Source organism: Anomaloglossus baeobatrachus, chromosome 2 (assembly GCF_048569485.1).
Source record: "Anomaloglossus baeobatrachus isolate aAnoBae1 chromosome 2, aAnoBae1.hap1, whole genome shotgun sequence".
NCBI lineage: Eukaryota > Metazoa > Chordata > Amphibia > Anura > Aromobatidae > Anomaloglossus > Anomaloglossus baeobatrachus.
The window spans coordinates 98,453,844-98,471,875 of record NC_134354.1 but is presented as its reverse complement, the minus strand read 5'-3'; the positions used below and the strand labels follow the sequence as shown (position 1 = coordinate 98,471,875).

General features: G+C 42.6%; 1 protein-coding gene across 5 annotated transcripts in view; it reads left to right on the top strand.

Moving 5' to 3' along the window:
• SPECC1 (sperm antigen with calponin homology and coiled-coil domains 1) overlaps positions 1-18,032 on the top strand; it is a 533,597-nt gene that overhangs the window by 263,570 nt on the left and 251,995 nt on the right. The window contains exon 1 of one of the 5 annotated variants that reach the window (XM_075335212.1): positions 3,773-4,038. The exons of the other annotated variants lie outside the window; for them this stretch is intronic. Within the exon in view, the coding sequence (XP_075191327.1) occupies positions 3,999-4,038 (40 nt within the window). The 5' untranslated portion in view covers positions 3,773-3,998. Of the gene's footprint in view, positions 1-3,772; positions 4,039-18,032 lie in introns of those variants that run through there. 5 annotated transcript variants of the gene reach the window in all.

The window sequence follows — 18,032 nt, the reverse complement described above, 5'->3', positions numbered from 1 at the left end:
ACCAAAAAACGGATACAGATCTGTAACACACAGAAGGACTATAAAATTCCTGGGACATTCACATGTTCCTCCTCCAATGTAGTGTACTTAATCCTGGGCACTATATGTCCTATTGGGGGTCTGTATGTTGGACTGAAAGCAAGAATGAGATCTCACCACCACACAATAACAGACAAAAAAATCCTCATTTACCTGTGGCCAAACATTTCTGTGTTTCGGGACACAATGTAAACCACATGAAAGTTGTCATATTAAAAGGTAACTTCAGATCACACAACCATTGAAGGGTCTGGGAATACAAATTCGTTACAATGTTTAACTCTGTGCACACAGGACTCAACCTGTCAGGAGGATTTATGACTCACTACAAAATCTGAGGAGTCTGCTCCAGAGTCTGAAGGCACTAGACATCTGATGCTACATGGATATTGGGAGAATAAAACTCTCACACCACTAATCAAAGCTAATTAAGAATTCACTCTCTAAGCTCAGTGTTTATTTAAATGTCCTTTTACTATGTATCCCTCTGCTCTGTTTGTGTATATATTTGTGTTTCTTCAGATATTTTGTCATACCAAGCCTGATGAAGAAACCTGAGATGTCTCGAAAGCTTGCTTTGTAACATCATTTTATTTTTATTTTAGTTAGCCATTAAAAGGTATCACAACTACAAAATTATAATTTTGTTTCTCTCACGGAGAGCAATCAATCAATGATCCAAAACACACAGCCAGGGCAACTAAGGAGTGGCTCCGTAAGAAGCATTTCAAGGTCCTGTAGTGGCATACTCAGTTTCCAGACCTGAACCCAATAGAAAATCTTTTGAGGGAGCTGAAACTCAATGTTGCCCAGTGACCGCTCCGAAACCTGAAGATCTGGAGCAGATCTGTATGGAGGAGTGGGCCAAAATCCCTGCTGCAGTGTGTGCAAACTTGGTCAAAAACTACAGGAAACGTCTGACCTCTGTAATTGCAAACAAAGGTTTCTACCAAATATTAAGTTCTGTTTTTCTATTGTATCAAATACTTTCATGCAAATTAATAAGAATCGTACATTGTTATTTTCTGGATTTTGTGTATCTAAAATAAAATTTACAGACCTCTCCATTTTGTGTTGGTGGGAAAACAAGCAAAATCAGCAGTGTATCAAATACTTATTGTCCCCACTGTAAGTATATCAAAGGTTTGTCAAAGCCAAATACCAGAAGTGTCCAAAACAAAGCAGCTTTATTTAAAACATGACATAAGAACAGGAGATGGATACCGCAACATAAAAAATGCGATACAAGTGCATGTTAAAAAAATGCACAATGAAAAAATACAAGAACCGTAATTTAAATAGGGGCAGAAATTCTGTAACCTCAAAAGCTCATTGTGGGGAGGCAGCCTCAAGGGGAAAATCTTCACATAAAACTTAGTGTACCTGCAAGAGAAATTTACATTTTGCAGATCTGAAACACGCACTGCAGGTCAGTTTATGCCTCATAAAAAATTTGATTTTTATGACTCACTACTTTCTTGGATGTGCAAGACGCAGTGATAATACGCAGCTTCAAAACCTTATTGTGGGAATTTAACCCATTTAAAGCCTTGTGCGCACACTGCATTTTTGGCCGCGGTTTTTGCTGCAGAAAAGGTGCGTTTTTTGTTCATACAGTCCTCCCCCAGCAAAATCTATGAGAAATTCAAAATGCTGTGCACACACTGCGTTTTTTTTCCCTACAGGTTTTGCTGCAGAATTTTTGCAGCAAAAGGAAGCAGCATGTCACTTCTTTTCCGCAGGTACCTGTGATTTTGCCATTAAATAATGGTTAAAAACTGCAGGGACACAACCGCGGAAAATCTGCACCAAAGCCGCAACAAACTGCGGTAAACCGCATGCGGATTTCAGGCGCTTTTTTTGCCGCAGGTGCGGAATTCTGCCAGAGGGTGCGTATTTTGCTTAAGAATCTCATCAACCCAGTGCGCACAGACCCTAAAAGTAGAGACCTACAAAGATGCAGTATCATTATGGACTCACGCAACATAGATCCGTGATAGGCAGTTATTCTTTATTCACATTATGAAAACATTTAACAAAAGGTTATAAACAATCTTTTATCTATTGACATAAAATGATAAAATTAAATAGATTTCTAATACATTTACATATGAAAACAGATAAAATTATGAAATGATACAAATTTTTTTTATAAATAGTTAATTCAGACAGTGGCTACTAGTTCATATAACTGCAATCACTAGAGAGAGAACAAAAAAAGGCAAAAATGTGTAAAATGACACAATTGTAACATTAGTTCTAACTGTAGAGTAATATTATATATAGTGATATGTGAATAGTAACTATTTGTGTTTGGATTGTTCGTAACAAATGCCAAAGTAATATTCCGGTATTGGTCACAAATAACGAACCTAATAGAAATCAATGGGGACCCCGAGCATTTTTCTTTCTTTTGATGAACCTTGGATTAAGAGTAACTTGGTTTGAGAGCGTTTTGTAAGGCAAGCAAAGCTTTCTAAAAATGTGTAACTTGGTGTAAGAACAATGATTTGCAATAAAAGCAAATGCTCACCGTGCACACTTCCGGTTCCGTACTTTCACCGCACTCTGACCCGCTCTGGAGGTAACTTTCTATACATATGTAATGTATATACAATAGTACACCATTGCACAGTACAGTATATCCGCTACTTTTTAGCATGTCTATGAATTTGCATTTGTGGATACAGTATTGTACTTTCTTTCTGGTAACCAGTGCAGCACATTGCTTGTACTGTAATATAATTGCCCGTGCAGTATTCCTACCCCACATTTGGCTTAGTTCTGCCCTTATTTTGGGGAGAATATATTTGGGGTGGGTTTTTTGTGTATTGTACTAGAATAAAGGTTGTCATACTTGGACATCATTTTTTTTCTCTCTAAAGTGTACACCAACAATTCTATTGTAAGATAACGTGCAGTTTAATTTGTTTACGATTTTTACTGTACAGTATTTTGTATTAGTGTACTGTAATCATTTTATATGATTACAGTACATTATATTGTATGGGCGGCACGGTGGCTCAGTGGTTAGCACTGCGGTCTTGCAGCGCTGGGGTCCTGGGTTTAAATCCCACCAAGGACATCTGCAAGGAGTGTGTATGCTCTCCCCGTGTTTGCGTGGGTTTCCTCCGGGTTCTCCGGTTTCCTCCCACACTCGAAAGACATACTGATAGGGAATATAAATTGTGAGCCCCAATGGGGACAGTGTTGCCAATGTATGTAAAGCGCTGTGGAATTAATAGCACTATATAAATTAATAAAATTATTTATTATTACTGTAATGTTTATATAAATACAGTAAATATTTTTGAGTAGTGGAACAAATTGTCTGTGTTTCAATTATTTCCTATGGGAAAATGCGCTTTGATATAAGAGTAACTTGGTTTAAGAGCTCACTCCCGGAACCAATTATACTCGTAATGCAAGGTTCCACTGTACTGGACTAATTCTTGGCATAATCCGAACACGAATAGTTACTATTCACCCATCTCTAGTTATATTTCTATACGCTGCTGTATGAGATAGAGGCCAATAGTGTCACTGTTCTGCTGACTATGGAGGAATTCGCGTATCAGAGATCCCATCACGGTCCTGGCGCAGATGCAGCCTGTGCCCCCCTCCCTCCCGCAGCCTGCAGTGCCCCCTCTGGCCTCTATGTGGCCACATCACATGTTGAGCCCTTTTCTTCTTTCTTTCCTGATTCCAGAGGCAGCCGGCTAATTAGCTGCATAGCCCTGCCTTTCTGTGCTCAGTATTGTAATGAGGTAGGAGGGATGTCCAGCTCTGCCCTCACACAGGCTTCGTTCCCAGTGCTAGCTGTAGGAAAGCTCGGAGTTTTCTATGTGGCACAATACAAACATTACAAAGGTCCAGCTGCAGAAGTGACCGGGAACATGTCTGTAGCCGGAGTGCGGACACACAGGCCAATGCCATAGGTCTGACCACTATTCTGCACCATGGGGAACCAGCCGGCCAAACCCGAGGAGCAGGAGCCAGGTTTGTGGGATCCTTTATTACAGAGCATTGTCATGTATGTGCAGGCAGATTGGGGATGAAGTTGTGACCTTGTGAGGATCCATTGCAGCCCTGTCCTGTGTGCGCACAATGAGGAGGCTACACAGGAGCCGGCATCTGCTGCTGCCTGGTGCCTGTCACTGATTATCCCTCTGCAGCTGGGAAGTTCTAGCCCTGCCCTCCTGGCATCAGGCTGCTCAGCTGGAGAATGGGCACCACATTTCATCAGGCCAATTACTGCTAGAACTGGACATAGCGGATGGACGGAACGGAGAAATATGGCAAATTGCATAAATGCTTAATGAATCGAGGGGGTCAAATTCTCAACAACCCCCCGGAGTCTGGCAGTTAATCAGTTGCCCAACTGGTGGCATCTGTTTTTATCAAATTGTCCAACAGGCGTTCAATATCTAGACATAATCATATTTGAGCTTAAAGGGAATCTGTCACCAAGTTTTTGCTCGACCATCTGTAGAGACAAAGACCCTGATTCCAGCGATGTGTCACTTACTGAGCTTTTTGCTGTCATTTTGATAAAATTAATGTTTTCTCTGCGGCAGATCTAGCAGTTATACAGAGCTCATGAATATGCTGGACTACTTTACAGCACACAAAGTAGTCCTCTAATGATAATCTACTGCTGATTAATCAGTGGTTTTATCAAAACTACACTAAGCAGCCCAGTAAGTGACACATCACTGGAATCCGGATCTCTGCCGTCACATTATGCTGATCTCAGATTAGGTGGCAAAAAGTTGGTGACATATTCCCATTAAGGCTGGTTTCGCAGGATTATAATACAGGGCATGAATTATGTTTAGGTATTACTTGAATTTTTGTATTTGTACATGGCATTTCATTTGTTGTTACGTGGTGAATTTTAGGCTTGGTCATTATTTGGTAAATGTAATATGCATTGCTTATATAGCACCATCATATTCTATAGCACTTTACAGACGTCATCACTGGCCCCATTGGGTCTCAGAATCTAAACTCCCCACCAGTATTATTATTATTATTATTATTTATTATTATGGCGCCATCAATTCCATGGTGCTTTACATGTGAAAGGGGTGTACATAATAGGGACAAGTACAATAATCATAAACAATATAAGATACAGACTGGTACAGGAGGACAGAGGTCCCTGCCCGCGAGGAATCACAGTCTACAAGGGATAGGTGAGGATACAGTAGGTCTACAGTATGTCTTTGGAGTGTGGAGGGAACTCGGAGGACACCCACACAAACACAGGGAGAGCATACAAACTCCTTGTAGATGTCTTTGGTGGGATTTGAACCCGATATCCTGGAGTGCCTCTGTGCTGCCCAAAAAGGGGAGGGAGGACGGAAGGGGGCAAAACTGATAACGATGTCCATTTTCAGAAGTGTTCTACAGACCCAAGTCTAATCACAGGAACTGAGCACTTCATATACACCAATTAAGTTGGGGGTCATTACACCCACGGTTGGGAGAGGTCTTGGCGTCCCTACTAGGACTGTATAAATGTTTCTGAAATATACTCCCCTTAAACTGACCAGAATTAAAAATGATAAACGCATATAAACATTGATTTTTTTTTTCCTATTTAATATCAGTGGAAGCGAATTCTTAACCCTTTAAAATGAAGCAAAAGTTTCATCCTTTTTTAAATAAGGTAAATTTTGGAAGTTGGATATTTTTGATATTCAATGTTTTTGCAGTAAATAGAATTTGAGGATAAAATAAGAGAACATGTCTGCCTCTGTGCCTAGGTATAATGCCCTCTCCATCCTGAGCGCTCTGGTTACAGTATCACCGGGAGCAGGTAACGTTCACTGCTTTCCATAGAGCTGCTGGTGTAGGATTACAGTGTGACATATTGCAGCCGTCGGAGCACGTGTGACTCTAGAAGACGCTGAATATTGATCTATCGTTTATTGGATCAACCTTACAAGATGTCTCCATCCAGAAGCACAAGACGCTGCAGAAATGTACTGACAACAAACAAGATGTGACATATGATGCGGAGCGCTGCAGTCTGATATCCAGTGTAAAGTGCCCCGCGAGCTGCCAGCCCGTGCCCGTCTGCCTCACATAGTACAAACCTTTCATTAGGCAATAAACCGCGGTGACATTAATGATGACTGGCGGCAGCACCGCGGGCACGATCAGAAAGTATCGCTGTAATAACCAGAGGATTGCAGACTGCTTCTGTATCCGGTACCTCAAGGCCTAACATCTTGGCGGCCATGGTGGGCACACTGGCATTACATATAAAAGGTGTACGTTTCTGCTTAACAGTATAGTATTAATCAAAAATTGCCTGGGTGTATATAGGTGGGGGCTGACACAAGACCCCTTACTGTAAGGGCTTATGCACACTTGCAAGTAAATCCAACGAGTGCTATCCATGGCATTGCATCCCACTTGTACCTATGTTAATATATTGGGCCAAGAGGTACTGGAGCCAGAATAAATCCAAGGTAGAAAACCGCGCTGCTCCAGACAAAATAAAGACCCAATACACCGGATAATGTGAGAGGTGGTTTATTTCTATGCATTTCAAAGTGAAATCCCACTTCAGGAAATCCACCGATTGAGTTTCACTGCATAGAAATAAGCCACCTCTCATACATTATCCAGTGTGTTTTATCTACATTTGTCTGCAGCAACGTGGTGGTTCTTCCACGGTTTGGTTCCAGTGCCTCTCGTTTCGCCATAGACCACATGGTTACTGCAGCGGCTGCACTATGCCTCTATTACTGGTTGTGTGTCACACAACCACACAAGGTGAGCAACCAGCCCTCTTGATCTCTTCTCTGTTTTTTGGGTAAGACCCTATTGCACTCGTCTGTCCACTTAATCTATTCTATTGTGCCGGGCACATGTTGAGCCTCAAATGGCACTTGCTCATTCAAGTATATGGTCCGTGAAAAAAATCGTACAACACTCAGAGTTTTGTTTTTTTTTTTTTTTGCTCCCCACCTTTGATAACAATGGATTCCACTGCAGCAGAGCTCCAAAAGGCCTGGTCACCTCAAGTCCCTGTGTCAACTAGAACAGTTTGTAGGATTCTGTCTAGAAATGGCCTCCATGGTCGAATCCGTGCCCAGAAGCCAGCACTAAACAAAAGGCAATTAAAAAACCGTGTGGCATTTGCCAAGTCCCACAGCCTGCTAAACAGATGGACGCTGGAAAAGTGGCAGAAGGTGGATTTCTCTGATGAATCTTCAGTTGAATTACACCACAGCCACCGCAAATAGTGCAGGAGACCTACTGGAGCCCATATGGATCCAGAAAACAATTAAGTTTGGTGGTGGAAAGATCATGGTCTGGGGTTACATTCAGTATGGGGGTGTGCGAAACATTTGCAAGGTGGAACGCAATATCAATAGCCTAAAATATTAAGTATTAGCCACCTCTTACAATCCCAATCATAAAAGGGGTCAAATTCTGCAGCAGGATGGTGCTCCATCTCATACATTTATCTCTACAACAAAGTTCCTCCTGGCAAAGAAGATCAAGGTGCTCAAGGACTGGCCAGCCCAGTTACCAGACATGAACATCATTGAGCATGTTTGGGGTAGGATGAAAGAGGAAGCTTGGAAGACAAAACCAAAGAATCTAGATGAACTCTGGGAGGCATGTAAGACTGCATTCTTTGCTATTCCTGATGACTATAAATTGTATGAATCATTATTGAACTGCATGGATGCAGTCCTTCAAGCTCATGGAAGTTACAAAAAATATTAAATATGGCTCTAATAGCACCACAATTTCATTCACCAATATTATGCAACATATCTTTTACAAGTTAATTATTTGTTTAAATTTCACATTGCGTTTTGTGGGCGACAAAACTTTTGTCTTGCCAAAATCTGACCTTTCTGTGTTCATTAAATGATCAATATTTCAGCTTTGCAGCAACATGATTTTCATAACCTAGAACAAATTTGGGAGGGTTTCAGCTTTCAAAAGAGTAATTTATAAAACCAATGGATGAATTTAAAGTCCGGTTATAAGCTTTTATTTACAGAACATGGATAAGCGACAGAACTTCTGACAGGGAGTGTATATTTTTAAAGTCTTTGAGGAAACCCAAAGAGAACGTACAAAACTCCATGTGGCTATTGGGTCCAATTTATTAACGTACTTGCTGCTTTTATTGTCTAGTTTTTGACTTTTGTTTTTTTTTTCCTATCTCATTTGTGCTTGTTTCTCTTAAGTTGGGCCTTTTTAAAACTCTTTTTTTTATAAGTTCACCTGTTTATTTTTTGTTGCGTGTGTGCTACTGGGTGGGGTTTAGTTTTTTTTTATATTTTCAGCTGATTCATCAGTTGCGAATTTTCAAATGTTTAGTATAAATGTAATATAGCCCTTCCGCACTGCACCTAAAGTGATTTTATGTTTTTGGCAGTTTAGTCAAATTTGACTTTTGTGTGGTAAAAAAAAAACCTTCCAAACAGACAAAGGACAAATGAAAAGATTTTTTTCTTTTATATTTTGTGCAAAACTCATGGACTACCGTGTACTATTTGGTGAAAAATATGTCAGCGTATAATACAAGATTAAAGAAAAAAGAGAGATTGCAAATGATGAATCGGACCTATTGTCTTTTCTTGGATTTGAACCCTGGACCCGAAGTCTTATCTACTGAACTACCATCCTTCCCTTATCATAATCTGAGGATCTGCACACATCTGCCCTACTATTACTGGATTACTTTCACTTGTAAACGAGGAAGATATGAGCGTATTATTTCATTGCGGTTTATGTAACTTGCATATTATACCATTGAATTGCCATGAATACAGCAAGAAGGGTCCAGAGCACCGCCAGATAATTTGCTTAGTGCTTCATTATGGAGCAGAGATGCACACAACAGCAGTTATATTATTATTATTATTATTATTATTTATTATTATAGCGCCATTTACTCCATGGCGCTTTACAAGTGAGAGAGGGTATATGTACAACAATCATTAACAGTACAAGACAGACTGGCATAGGAGGAGAGAGAACCCTGCCCGCGAGGGCTCACAGTCTACAGGGAATGGGTGATGGTACAATAGGTGAGGACAGAGCTGGTTGCGCAGTGGTCTACTGGACTGAGGGCTATTGTAGGTTGTACGCTTGTTGGAAGAGGTGGGTCTTGAGGTTCCTCTTGAAGCTTTCCACGGTAGGGGAGAGTCTGATATGCTGAGGTAGAGCGTTCCAGAGTATGGGGGATGCACGGGAGAAATCTTGTACGCGATTGTGGGAAGAGGAGATAAGAGAGGAGTAGAGAAGGAGATCTTGTGAGGATCTGAGGTTGAGTGCAGGTAGGTACCGGGAGACTAGGTCACAGATGTAGGGAGGAGACAGGTTGTGCATGGCTTTGTATGTCATGGTTAATGTTTTAAACTGGAGTCGTTGGGCGATGGGAAGCCACCCAAATAAGCAATAAAAGGATTGCTGTGACCAGGACCCTACTTGAATATTGGACATCTGTAATGAGTCAAGGCATAACCCAGGGTTTAGGGTTAATTTTTCTCATCCATGTTTTGTCCACAAGTCTTGGCCTGACCATGCTTCTCTTGACCTGAACTATCAACATATTAGACATATGTCTCTGCCAATCCTGTTTACAAGACACATGGTTGAAACGCAATTCTGAAAATAAATTCCGGAAATACTTTACTCTTCTTGTGTAAGCCGCCCTTACCCAATGTTTTATTTCCAAACACATTTTTGTATTGTGTTTTTATGGTTTTACTAAATGTGTTTTTTTTGGGGGGTAATTTTTACACATGACATACTTTTGCATTACTGCTTTTTGTAAGTTGTTATATTTTTATTAGATAAAAGCTGCAATTTACTGATAGTAAATCATTCCCCATTTCTGCCATAGACCACGTATCCCAGCCGAGGTTATCCTGTGATCTTGAAGGCTACATAGTTGTTAGGATATCCACACCCTCTAGTAGTTTTTAGTTTCTTCTAAATCTCCCCTTTACGAATCAATGTGTATATGTAATAGGGAATTACACACCATCTCTAAATATCGAGGCATTTGTGGTAATTAAAGTTTAGCTTTGAATTAAATGATTAAGGCATATTGAACTACAAATGTAATTGGCCTTATAGGCGACTTCCGGTATTTGGTATGTATAATGTAAATTATTGAAAAGGAAGAATACGGTCTATTTTTTTTTTTGTTTTTAACATCCAAAATTAGTGTCTGACTTGGAGAACAGGTTCTTCATGTTAAGTCATCCTGCGTGATGGCGCTGACTCGACATAAGTGACAAATGTTGATGTATTCTGATTACTTGGATTGTAAGATGTTCATAGTCTGAAAAACTTTCAAAAACTCTAAACCATAGGATGAAGGCAACAATTTTAATAATGTTGATTCTTCTCAAGTTCAGAAGATTCTTGAATGAGTTGAGTACTTATATGGTTGCCTTTTGAATGGAAGGGTCTATGTAATCTGCGATCAGATCACAGCTGCGGAGGAGAGGGTGGGACTAATCTCCCCATCTTCTCCATTGTGAGCTGATGAGATTATCGTACTGCACTCTATCTTCTGAGTGCAGTCCAATGTTTCACTCACACTCATAGACTTGTATGGGTGCGGGTGACACGTCTCTCGCTGACAATAACAGCATGCTGCTGCAGAATCTGGATGAGAAAAAAAGCTGACCGTCTGCACTCCCTCATTGAATAACATTGGTCCGAGTGCAATGCGAGACTCATATGCTCATGTGAGTGTAGCCTTACTCCGCTTTCCTCCCAAATTCCAACGATGTACAGATGGGGCTTTTAGATTGTGAGCCCCAAAGAGACAGTGATGATGATGAGGTCTATAAAATGCTGTGAAAATCAATGCAGTTATATGAGCAAGTAAAATGAATTTGTGCTAGAAAAGTTCTGTGCCCAGAAGAAAAGGTGCCACGGTGACTTTTGGTTACCAATGAGTACTCTATTCAAATCAAAGGGTTTTGAGTTTCCTGCTCCCAGCTTACATTACTTTCCTTGCTTGGTGATAATTAGTATTTTTTTCATTGATATACTTTGTGTGTGTGTGTGTGTGTGTGTGCGTGCGTATATATATTATATATATTATATATATTATATATATATAATATGTATGTATGTGTGTGTATATATATATATATATATATATATATATATATATATATATATATATATATATATATATATATATATATATATATATATATATATATATATATATATATATATATATATATATATATATATACACACACATACATACATATTATATATATATAATATATATAATATATATAATATATATACGCACGCACACACACACACACACACACACAAAGTATATCAATGAAAAAAATACTAATTATCACCAAGCAAGGAAAGTAATGTAAGCTGGGAGCAGGAAACTCAAAACCCTTTGATTTGAATAGAGTACTCATTGGTAACCAAAAGTCACCGTGGCACCTTTTCTTCTGGGCACAGAACTTTTCTAGCACAAATTCATTTTACTTGCTCATATATATATATATATATATAATATACAGGGTGGGCCATTTATATGGCTACACCTAAATAAAATGGGAATTGTTGGTGATATTTTCCTGTTTGGCTAATTAGTATATAGGAGGGGGGAAACGTTTCAAGATGGGTGGTGGCCGTTTTGAAGTTGGCAATTTTGGATCCAACGTTATTTTTTCCAATGGGGAGAGGGTCATGTAACACATCAAACCTATTGAGAATTTCACAAGAGAGACAATGGTGCGCTTGGTTTTAACGTAACTTTTTTCGTTCATTAGTGATTTACAATTTTAAGACCACTTATAAAATGTGTTCAAAGTGCTGCGCATTGTGATGGATTGTCAATGCAACCCTCTTCTCCCACTCTTGACACACTGATAGCAACACCGCAGATGAAATGCTGCACAGGCTTCCAGTATCCGTTGTTTCAGATGCTGCATATCTTGTATCTTCACAGCGTAGACAATTGCCTTCAGATGATCCCAAAGATAAAAGTCTAAGGGGGTCAGATCGGAAGACCTTGGTGGCCATTCAACTGGCCCACGATGACCAATCCACTTTCCAGGACACTGATCATGTAGGAATGCTCGGACCTGACACCCATAATGTGCTAGTTGCGGTTCTGCAGTGGCTGCAATTACATGATTTGCATGTGATTATGGAACACCTTTCTCCTTTCTTTTTTTATATTTGGCACATGACAAATAAAAATACAAGTTATCAGTGCTTATAACAGTTTGTCTCCAAAATTTGGTATGTAGTTTTAGCCAAGTTGTGGACACAAACTAAGGAACCTTCTTGTGAGAAATGTAACTGGAGTTGCTTTGGGCAAAACTGTCTTTGTTCATTAGTCCAATGGCAAATTCATTTTTCCTCTCGTTAAGAAAGTTTTACTTAATGTACAACCTGAATACTAAATCGCTTTCCGTCTCAGTGCCTAGGAATGTATTACTATGCGGTCGATTTGCATTTTATTCCAATTCCATGGCATTAAGGCATCCTTAGGTGGATTCTCCTTCCTGTCAAAACTAAGAATTTATTTACAGCCTGAAGGAATTCATGGTTTTCTGCACTTATTACTGTACAAAATCTAAAAGTAATAAAAATATCTAAAAACAAACCATGCAATTATTTCAACTATTTGTAAAGAAATTTCCCAATTAGTGGAATATTGTGTATATTATAACATCATTGCCAACTTTCCCTTTTTAGTTCCCCGGGATATATACACTTTTACATGTAAGCTGTTAACATGATAGATCTCTTTTTACAAGAAGCCTTTTGACTGGATAACGCCACAGATTTTTTTCTCATTTTGATATTTCAGATTTGTGAGTTGTAAAAAAATGTCACGGTTGTAATGAAGTGATTGGGATTAGGGACTTCTAAGATGACCCTCAGGCTAGGGGAGCCCCTAACTGTCCCTCATCTCTGAGATACACCTGATGGTGGTGAAGTCTGGACCCCCAGCATAACCCTAACTCCTGAGAAGCCTTATACCCGCTCACCCCCACCCTGGGAGGGAACCGGGACTGGAGTGGTAAATCTCCACACAAATACAGACAGGGAGGAACTAAAATTGACACTCATACCAGTCAAACACTGAGGTAAAGACAATATGTGCACAGGGGTAAATAAAGAAAAGGAAGGAAATACACAAGGGTATCTCCACTACACACCAAGATAGCATACAGCAGTGCTCCAGCGGCTGAATCACCATGCACCAAGACAGATATCGCTTTTGCTATATTCGGCATTGAGGAGCAGGATCCACCATCTTTTAAAGGGCGGAGGTAGCTGTGATAAGTCTATGTAGCTCCCGTGAAGCCATCAGGGTGCTACAAGGTTCTTCATCCCCACAAGGATGCAGGACCTACCCCCTAGGGCCCCGGAAGACCAGTGCCGGTAACAACAAAAACCCAGGTAATCCCAGTTTTTCCCCCAACAATCCCCCATACAATGGTACATAGCTAGGGTCAGACCAATGGATGGCCGCCTAGAGGTGGAGCCAGACCAGTCCACTAGTTGACCAGGTGGGAGGGGCAGACGGTGGAGAGTAGAGAGTGAGTTGACAGCTGTAGAGGAGTGAAGGTGGAAGTGAAGCAATGTCCGGTCTCAGGTTTACGGTAACCTTGTACCCAGGAGAGTAGTTGCTGGTGGAGTACTCCCGGAATTATGCACTGACTGGGTACAGGACCCTAGGACAGGAAAGAGCTTCAAGCTGACCTGTTAACACCTGCACAGCCAGAGGACCATCAAGGACCTCGCTGATCCTAAAAATCCAAAGACTCAGTAGCAAAGGGAGAACCGGGGACAGGACCAGAGACTCCAACCCCACAGGGTTCACGCTACCTTCAGGCGGACAGAAGTGGACAAACCACCGGACGGGGACCCCAGTTTCTCTATGCCACGGGGACCAATTTACCAGAGACAGGTGCAGGGGAAGAAGGTACCAGAGTACTGAACTGGCACTGGGACGAAGGGGACCTGAAGGTTAAACCAGCCTGCTTCGGATAACCTGTTACAATCAACCAGCAGTGAGTAAAAACCAGTTGCACTATACCTCTGTGTGGACTACTTTTTTCCGACGCCCGTCACAACACCCATCCTCCGGGGGCCCGGCCTTGCTTGCAGAGGGCCTACCATCCAGGCTGCAATTACCACCAGCCCCAGTAGTGACATTCTGCAGCAGCGGCTCCATATATATAGCCGCAACACCGCAAGTGGCGTCACGTATGAACACGAACCTAAATCCCCTGTAAATACACCCCATTACAAAAAGGGCCCAGGGTACGGAACCGGGCAACTGCCATCACCGTGACATTCCAATAGAGACTGCCCAGGACCGAGTACCCCATATCCCTGGGCGCGACATCTACAGTAAACTGTGACCCCAGCAGCAAACACTAAACTGGTCGACGCCCGACTCTCACTAATCAACCCACTAGCAGCAGGTGGCGTGTCAAACTCTGCAGCGTGAACAGTCCGAAGTCACCATGACACCTGGTGTGTACAGAGAAGCACACCACATGACAAAAGATTTCCCTCTGACCCAGCAATTCTAATCATTGCTATGATCTGATAGCAACTAATTGGTCTTTGTTCATTGTATTTCAGTGCAGTGTGGATCTAATGTTTTGTGATTAATTTGTTTTGCCATTGAAATGGGCCTAGTTTTTACATGTAGGTAATTACCAGTCTTATTTTCCCAGCAGTGAGGCCTTCCACCAAATGGCCATCACAATAACTGGCTGATCAGTATTTTAGCAGAGGTGCTGATTTTTATATAAACTAAGAATCTATAAAAAAAAAAAATCTGTATAAACAAGCTACGTAATGATCAACGCTCATTATTTATTGTAATGTATGCATTTATGGAGGAGTCAATCATTGACTGTGGCTAGTGGGTTACTAGACCATAAGGGTAAAAATCTGCCATAGCTGAAGTGACTAAAGTGTACTTTACACGCTGTGATATCGGTACCGATATCGCTAGCGAGTGTACCCGCCCCGTCGGTTGTACGTCACGGGCAAATCGCTGCCCGTGGCGCACAACATCGCTAACACCCGTGACACATACTTACCTGCCTAGCGACGTCGCTGTGGCTGGCGAACCACCTCCTTTCTAAGGGGGCGGTCCGTGCGGCGTCACTAAGCGGCCATCCAATAGAAGCGAAGGGGCAGAGATGAGCGGTACAAACATCCCGCCCACCTCCTGCTGCATTGCCGATGGACACAGGTAAGAAGATGTTCGTCGTTCCTGCGGTGTCACACACAGCGATGTGTGCTGCCGCAGGAACGACGAACAACATCGTACCTGCAGCAGCAACAATATTAAGGAAATGAACAACGTGTCAACAAGCAACGATTTTTTACGTTTTTGTGCTCGTTGATCATAGCTCATTGGTGTCACACGCTGCGATGTCGCTAACGGCGCCGGATGTGGGTTACTAACGACGTGACCCCAACGATATATCGTTAGCGATATCGCAGCGTGTAAAGTACCCTTTAGGGTTTGTGCTCCCACTGCAGATTTGAGGCAGAAATTTTTCTGCATGAAATCTGCACCTTCTGGCAGAAAAAAAACGCACCAAAAAACGCATGTGTTTTGGTGCTTTTTTGTGTCATGCGTTTTTTATTGAAGTCATTGGGTGGAAGGGCTAAAAAGTGCAGGAAAGAATGCACGAACCATTGATAATGCTACAGTTTATTTTCTGCACCAAATCTGCAAGTAAAAAATAAGCAACGTGCGCCCATTCAGAATTCTTATTGACTTTGCTCGTTAATGGTACGTAGATGAACCTTATCAGGGGCTGACACTGGAGGCAAAGGGCCCCTTTATGAGAAGTGTGTATGGGTCCCCTCCCTGCCAGATACAAGTGCTACACTGGCTATCTAAATTGCTCCCATTGGTAATAAATGTAGCGGAGGTGTGCATGCTGGACCTCTTCACCATTCAGGTAGTGCTTTTCAGAACCACATTCTCGGGATCACCGGTCACAGTGGTCGGACCTCCAGCCAACAAGAAGTTATTCCCCGATAGAATGAATTGATATGTTTGTGCAAATTTTCTATGTTCAGACTACTAAGTACACTGGGCAGGGCTGAGTTATGGCTGTGTGTTGAGTTATTTAGCGGGCACCAAATTTACACTGTATATAATGTACCATAATACATGTACAGCTTGTGTGTCGCCCGCTGCCAAGTCCCATTACCTTCAGGTGCAGGTCGCCTCAGGGACTTCAGGAGCGGCACGTGTTGGAGATTTCTTCTGGTCATGGATAAGTTGATTTGTATTGGGATTCGTGACGCCACTCTCGGTATTGCGGTCAGGGTGACCGCCACTGTAGATTAGGGGACACCTGGGGCTGATGGTGGGTGCAGTCAGTTGTAGTGGCCTCTCGAGAGTGAGGCAGGCCCCAGGGCTCTGTGTAGGTGTGTGGAACCACAGGTCGCAGAATGACCCACATGCACAGCAAGGTTGTCCTTCAGGGTTTTTACTCACGTTGGATGGCAGAACGTGAGTAACCCGTGAAAAGCTGTGATGACCAGGGTGAACCAGGAATTCCTTCAGGCTGACTTGCGAGGGTGGCTACTGACTCGCCTTCTCTAGCCCTTGTGTTGTTGTGGTGACCCCGACTTGAAGTTCCTACGGGGGTCACCCAGGGAAGTTGCATCTGCCTGTTCTCCCCTCTTTCGGCCCGCTTGCTTGTAGCCTGGACCAGGTCACTCCGGCTGCTTGCCTCCTGTGAACTATGGGCCCACTCGTTGCTACGTAGCTGCAAACATTGTGGTGTTATGGTGAGGGTCTGAAGTGCCCCCACCGGCAGGTTGAGCAGGCCAACTGAATGGGCCCCTGCTCTGGGAACCTGTAACCCATACGGGCCTGGTACCTCCTTGGCAGTCCCTCTACTCAGCCACCGCTTTGCCTCCAGCCTCGGGTGGTTTTCAGGTGGCACTACCAGGTGACTGTTCTCCCCTGTCAGTAACCACTGCACGTGCGTTGTCAGGATCGTGACAGCCTGCAGGGTCTGCTTCTTGCGACTGCTCTCCCTGAGCTGCACTAACTGACTGGCTCACTACTCCCTCCCCTCTGTGCCTGCCTACGCCACCTAGCAACCAGAGTCTCTACCACACGCCTTGAGTGGAGATGGAGGCCACGCCCCCTCCTGGATTCCCCAGGGGTCCACTCAAAGGTCTATGTGGGAGACCTGGTTACTATGTGCCTGTGTAACCACACCTCGGTCAGCCTTCTGGTTTACCTGTTTTGTACTGCCCCAGCATGGGTGCAGTACTCAGTGGTGCCTGACCAGGTCGGGGCGCCACACTTGTATAATAGTGTCCTATCTTCAGTGTTGTCCCATGAAAGGATATAACTTTTGTTTTTACAACAAGGGGGTGTACTCACTTTTGTGATAGTGTATATGAATAAATTGACACAAAGGTGTTAATCATTATCTGTAGCCTTATGGTTTTGTCCCTACACAGTCTGATAAGGGTGGGCACAACCTAAATAGTTATAGTGCCAGTCATAGATGCTTAACTTTAGTATTAACAGACAAAAAAAAAGGGAGTAGCTTCAGGCAACCTGACAATTTACCCCACGAGAACGGAGTCTTCAAGATCCGCTCTCCACCCGCTCCAAAATCTGGGTACTAGCGCAACGAGGGGGATAGGACTTTCCACTAAAACGGTCCAGGAAATCCCAAGCGTGAACCCTGAGAGCAAGCTCCCTCAGTTACCCACACTGGGGAGCGGGACCCGACTAGTTCTACACTACCGGGACCAACTGACAAGTGAACTTAGTGCCAGGAGGAATGTCATGGATCACCAGGCAACACCAGTGGAGACTGGACCCAAACTAGCTCCCCTTAGCGGCAGCGGTGTCCAGAACTTTAGTTTTACCAAGTTGTCGGTGTCCGCTTTATAGACGGAGTGAGTATGCAAGTGACCCCTTC